This window comes from Benincasa hispida, chromosome 9 (genome assembly GCF_027475165.1).
Source record: "Benincasa hispida cultivar pf3 chromosome 9, pf3_genome.v1.1, whole genome shotgun sequence".
Taxonomy (NCBI): domain Eukaryota; kingdom Viridiplantae; phylum Streptophyta; class Magnoliopsida; order Cucurbitales; family Cucurbitaceae; genus Benincasa; species Benincasa hispida.
In genome coordinates this window covers 3,357,161-3,363,840 of record NC_143486.1, presented here as the reverse complement: position 1 = coordinate 3,363,840, position 6,680 = coordinate 3,357,161, and the positions used below count along the sequence as shown (strand labels likewise).

The 6,680-nt window shown below is 30.3% G+C and overlaps 1 protein-coding gene across 1 annotated transcript; it reads right to left on the bottom strand.

The window, feature by feature from the left end:
- Positions 1–257: 257 nt before the first annotated feature.
- Positions 258–1,947, bottom strand: LOC120084558 (DNA mismatch repair Msh6-like protein). The gene has a single exon (XM_039040355.2). It carries the CDS (start codon positions 1,644–1,646, stop codon positions 399–401), a length of 1,248 nt encoding a protein of 415 aa, XP_038896283.1. The 5' UTR covers positions 1,647–1,947; the 3' UTR covers positions 258–398.
- Between the last annotated feature and the right edge of the window lie 4,733 nt (positions 1,948–6,680).

Here is a 6,680-nt window from a genome sequence, read left to right as displayed (position 1 = left end):
TAGGGGCGGTAGGCTGCACCTAATCGTTGCCTTTCTCTATATATCAGATTTCACGTTAGGATGTCAATACGAATATAACTTCAGGATAGGAGTCTTTTTCTTGAATTTTAATAAAATTAAATATATAAAATTCCCAAATATCTATCTCTCCTTAAAAATAAAGTGAAGCATCAACAATGGCAGAATAATTGCATTTTCTTTTTTTTAAAAAAGAGAGAGAGACAGAGAAAGAAAGTAAAAGAAAATTACCCAACAGAGAAAAGAAAGGGAAAATCTTTAGTTATTCTTCATGTAAACCCCCAAGACACTAATTCCAAAAGGCTAATAAAAACTTTTTACCACATCCCCATATTTTCCTCTTTTTTTTTTTTCCTTTTCTTTAATTGGTTAATTAATTATTACAAAATTAATCCATTGGCGATGGCTTGATTCGTATTGAAATGCGTAGTTTCGTACACTGGCAATTCTTCGCGATACCTTTCAATTCCGATCGATGACAGATTATCCAATTCGAACAGATCAGAGCTCGAACAACTCAATGCATCTTCGTCGTCGTCGTCGTCTTCTTCTTCTTCGTCTTCATCTTCATCTTCCTCTCTGTTTATATACACATCGCCATTGATCTTCTTTTGGTAACTGTTCATGTTCATCATCACATCTTCTGAAGCTTCCTCTGCTCGGCAATGGTCGTTTCTTAAAGCGTTTCGCAGAGTTGTTGCTGCCGCCATTAGACCAAGCTCGTCTTGAAGGCTTTTGTGTCCACAAGGCCGAGAATCTTCATCTAGTATCACGCTCACAGGGCAAAATCTCACCGATCGTTTTGTGCTGCCGCTGTTTATGAGTTTCTCGCCGGACGAAGGTGTTTTGCTCAGACAAGATCTAGAAAACGACGACGCGGAAGAACACGTCGATCCTTGAGCGGATTTTGATTTTCTCATACAAGCGTCGTTTTGTTTGACGGAATTTGTGAATTTCTGTTTCTTTGGGCTTCCTCCATTGAAGAGCGAGTTGAGGAAAGTCGCGAGGCGGCCGCCAGGAGAAATTGGCTGTTTAACTTTCTTCAGATCGCCGTAGATTTTTAGGGCTTTAGATTTCGTCTTCACGAAGCTACTTTCATGTTTGGGCTTCTGATTGGGGATTGAAACTTTAATTCCATCGCCATAGCCTTCGAAATGAGGTTTCTCCGTTCTAATCGGCCTCGGCCTTTGCATTGTATAAGAAGACGACCTCGTTTCCGATTCAGACGAAGAAAATCCCCCTCCGGAACTCGAATCCGAAGAACTCGAACTGGAATTCATCAATTTCTTAAAATCACGATCGCGAACATTCCTAGCCTTCCGATCGAAATCCGCCATAGAGGTGCGACGAACAACAACCTTCTCACTCACTTTCTTCTCCATCCATTTCTCAATCATACAAGCACGGCGGAAATTCAACCTATCGTCTTCAATTTCATCGTCAATACTCTGTTTCTTCCTCATAGTCTCTGTATACAAGATCACCTGTTCTTCGCGTTGGACGGCGTTGGGTTCGTCAATGGAGCGATAAATAGCGTCAAGAAGAGAAGAAGAGAAGGAAGGATTCTGCCTCCGGTGACGGGCGCCGGCGTGTGGATGTTCCGGAAGTTGTTTATCCCAAAGATCCATGGAAGAAAGGATGGTTTTATATAGAAAAAGCTTGGAATTGAAAGAAGAAGAAGAAAGAGTGTGAAGAGGAGAGAGATGGATGAGAAGATATGATTATGGAGGAGAAAAACAGAGTGGTTGAAGAGGAAGCATTAATGGAGGTTTTGTTTTGTGTTACTGAGAGAAAAAAAGAGAAGAAAGGAATGATGAGAAGGGAAGGCCACGCCTGAAGGAAGAAACTGAAGAGAGAAAAGAGAGAAAGTGAAAAATGATTGAAGAGAGAGTCAGTGAGGTTATGGTTCAGAAGCACTTATAACGGCGACGCCCATTCACCGCTTGCACGGGAAGCTGGATCACCCAGGCTGCCAATCATGACGTGGAATTTTTTTTTCGGTTTTTTTTAAAATTTTTTATATATATAAAAAATCAATATATTAAAAAAATAAATTAGGTGAATGCATCTCATTCAATTGTCTAATCCTAATTTTTCATTTGACAAATTCTTCTTATTTTGTATTTGAATTATTTTTTATGCTAATGATGAAAGGGAATACATAAAGATATGTGTATTTTCGGATGCAACAAGTATTATCCATATTTTTATAGTTAAATAATTAATTTAATTGTTGAGTTCACAATAAATTCAAAATGTGGAGGCTGAAGGAAATATGAAAATCTCAATTTTACAAAAATATTGATGAAAATATTGATTGGATATCCATGTTCATGGATATGAAACTATTGGTGGAAATGCCCACATGTCCATCAAAATTTAATATCATGATTTGAGATGCATGTATGAAAATTTGAACCTCTCTGTTCGTGTTAGCAAAATTATTAATTTTATTCATGGATTTTTTTCAATATGATCTAACGAATCTTTGAATTTTTATATTTTCTAGTGATCTGTATTTGACATTTCAATGTTGTGTTTAAACAAATTACAATAGGTCCATCAAACGTCGAGACATTTCTAATACCATTGTAGTATACATTTATTTCATTCATTAGATATATATATATATATTTATGAACTAGAGCTATACACTATTTTAAAGTATTTCTAATATGACAAAGAGAAAACGAAAAAGTTAGGGATAAGGTCATGTTGACAACCATTTAAGTTTTTTAAAATTGTGTTCATTTTCTCAATCATCTTTCTCAAGTAAACATTTAAATTCTTAACTAAATTCTACAAATAAAAACAAGTTTTTAAAACTTATTTTTCTTAATTTTCAAAACTACTTTTGAAATTACTTCTACAACATAGAAAAAAAAACTGATAATAGTGTTTGTAATTTTTTTTTTTAAATCAAATAGTTATTTAAATGGATTGTAGTTTTTATTATATTTACTAAAATTTTTCCTAAACTTTCAGATTTGTGTCTAATTTAGTCTTTAGTTAACTTTGTTACTTTACTATTACATATAATATATATATTGTTAGATCATACATTAATGAATTGATCAATAACAAAGATCTATTAGATATAAAATAAAAAATTTAAAACTATTTTTATTTGAATATAGAGATTAAATAGATAGATACAAATTTAAAAATCGGGACCTTTAGGAACTTTTAAAGTACAAAAACTCACTAGACCCCATTATATTCCTTCAAACACAGTTCTTTAATTTAATCTATTCTAATTCTAAATCTTTAGAAATTGTTATTCTAAGTAGGCACATGATTTGTGTACCTTCATATACTTTCAACTAATTAAGTATTAAGTTAATAATTCAAATATTCTTTTTAAAAAAATATTCAGCTCTTATAAATATAATTAGCTCTTTTTGAAAAATACTATGTAAGACCAATAATAGTGATAAATACTTTACTTACAAGAGTAAAGTATAAGCAAAAGAAGTGTTTGTTTTAGCTTTCTACAAAGGAATTCATAAAAATAATAATAGTAATCAACAAACACTTTGGAATGCTTTCTTTTCTTTTCTTTTTTCTTTCTATTTATTATTATTATAAATTAATCTATCAAGAACTATAAAAAAAAAAAAAAAAATCACATAAATTCAAATATTAAAGTAAAATATAGGTAAATTATTTTAAGGAAAATTATTTCAAATGGTAAAACTACTGAAAATATTTACAAAATATATTAAAATTTTGGAACTACCAATGATAGATGTTGATAGACACTGATAAATTAGACATTGATAGAAGTTTATCAGTGTCTATCAACGTCTATCATTGATAAATCTAAAATTTTGTTATGTTTTGTAAATATTTTGATTCATTTTTCTATATTTAAAAATAACTGTAATTTTAATTCCAATTTAATGGCTTTTGTGTTTTCATTTTTCTTCTTTAATTTAAAATTAAAGGAGAGAGAGGAAAAAAGTAATAATCATAGTTTTTCCATGAATTGTGAGCTACAAGGTGTAGCTTAGCATAAAAAAGGTGTGACCAAATGATCATATAAGAGAGTGTGTGCAAGGCTATGACCTATTACCAAAGTAAAAATCTTAGGCCAAAGTCTAAACTAAATTATTTAATTACCTAGATAAACATTTCTTAGTGCCATCATGAAGTTATTTCATACTACTCACACTTAAAATTTAGCCATACATTTGTAATAGGAAGCTATAGTTTAATGGCTAGAGAATGTCGATATTTCAAGTTTCTAGTACTTGTGCACTACAAATATTTTCTTCATTCACACTATAAATTTAGTTTTTTAAGCTAATGATTTTATGCTATTGGACCCATATCATTCTTAAATGATGTTGATGTGGTTTATAATAAATATTGAGGGTAGTACCCATATTACTGTATACCAGAGAAAATTTTCCTTTCTTTAGAGGTGGGAAGGCATGTCCCTGAACCTCGTTTCACATCGATATTATCTCTAACTAGCTACAACAAGTAGAAGTATGAAGTCTATACCTCCAACTTCGAATGTGTTAAAATCATCTATCAACCAAAAATCTTATCTTAAACTAATAATTTATAGTAAATTTGATATTATATCAGCACTCTAACACTCATCTTCATTTGTAGACTTGAAAATTTGTTGAAACCCCAAAAAGTGAAATTCGATATCAATTTGGGAGGAAATGAACTTTGTTAGTTCAAATTTAGGATCTTTTGCTCACGCGACCTAAAAGTTTAAACTGATAGGTTATGGTAAATTTTATACTACATTAATACTTTAACCGAAGAAAAGATTAGAGGTTAATTGTCGTTGAGCTATACTTACACGAGACATTTTTTTTTTTTTTTTTAATAAACATGTGTGATTCATTATGATGTGTTATTATGTTAAATGTTTGGTAGTTGGTGTGTTATGGTGAGTAAAAAAGGTCAACTAATGCGGCAGCTTCCCATTATACTTTCTTTGAGCGCATGACAACTTTCTTGTGGGGGACTTACAACTTTGCCCACAGTCCAAGGGATCCCTAATCAAATTAAAAAGCCCTAAAATCAAATACCCTAGCTCATAACATATATGTTATAATATAAATATATATTATGTTTCAATATACATATATGTAACAAATAATCTCCCTCTTTTCTCCTTTGTGTGTTTAAATTCAACAGTCAAAGTTCAATTTTAGGGTTTTGCACTTTGCTCCTTTTTCTTAGAATTTTTTGAATCTCTAAATCAAATTCAATTGTACCTTTGAAGTGGTGGAAAAATCTAAAAAGGGTCTAAAGAATTCATCCATTCACACACCCCCTTTTCCTTTTTGTGTGTTCTTATTAGCCATAGTTGGTTTTTTTAGGGTTTTATTCCCCTTTCTCTTTGGCCCTCTTATCTTATCTTTTGTTCAAAGATTAGTTTTCATATCTTTGTCTCTTGCTTTTGATTTTGTTTTGTCTTTCTATACAATACAATTTTTATTCTCATTTTTCGTTTTTTTTTAAAAATAATTAGCGTATCGAAATACAAACGATTAAAAAAAATACAAACAAAAGACACAAATAATTGAAAGATTGTGTGTACAAATTATATAAGAGACATATGACAAAACGAATATATAATATATATTAGCGACCAAGAGTATCTGTTCAAATTTTTCCCACCCTATCGTATTGAAAAAGAAAATTCAAGATATGAAACGTATTTTAATTTTCTAAATTTTTATAGCCAACTAAGTGGGTAAGAACCACAAAGATCTCTTCACTTTGATCATAATATATATGTGAAAGAATTAACCCTAAAATAATTATATCACAGTGGATAAAACAAGAATATGCATGACATTATTCAATCATGTCTCTTAATTGTGGCCAAGTATTTATGGATCCCCAATCATGTTAATGTGACTTAACTACTGTGAAACATGATCATCTTCCCTTTTTAAAAAATAACAAATAAATAAGTAAGCCAATTGGGATCTGTCTAAGATCCAAATAAAGATTCATCATGGTGTTAGATTTGATCAACTTTGGTTTAGATCTTATACTTGATGAAACAGTGTGTGTTATAAAGAGAAAAACACACATATACACATAATTAGATATATAAATTGGGTAATCGAAGATTTTCATGTTCTTCTCAACAAGTTCATAATAATTAATAGGTTTAAGTACTATTTTGATCCAATTACTTTTGATTATGATTTTTTTAATGAAGATTTGTAGTTCGTTTTGATCTTTATATATATACTTTTAAAAGATTTATTTTAATTTGATATCCATATTCTTCTAATAAGTGACCATTTTAGACTATTTGTGAAATATCAATATAAATTTTATACCTAATGAAAACCCAATTTGTTCTTAAATTTTAAGAAGTTTTGTGAATGCATAAAGTATTACATATGCTAAAATAAGACAGAAAAAATAATAATAAAGGGAAGAAAATTGTTGTTAAAGTAAAAAAGGTAGGAAAATACAAATTTTAAAAGTATAAAGAGAAAAATGATGGGATTTATTAATTAATCTACAATTTTACAATTAAACTTTAATTTGCTCTTACCATATATCATACTGTCAAGCATTTTTAACCTTTCCAAATGATGTGGATTTCACAAATAGATCTCAGCAATTAATCATTATAGGCTATGAAAGTAGAGAGATTTACCATTATACAA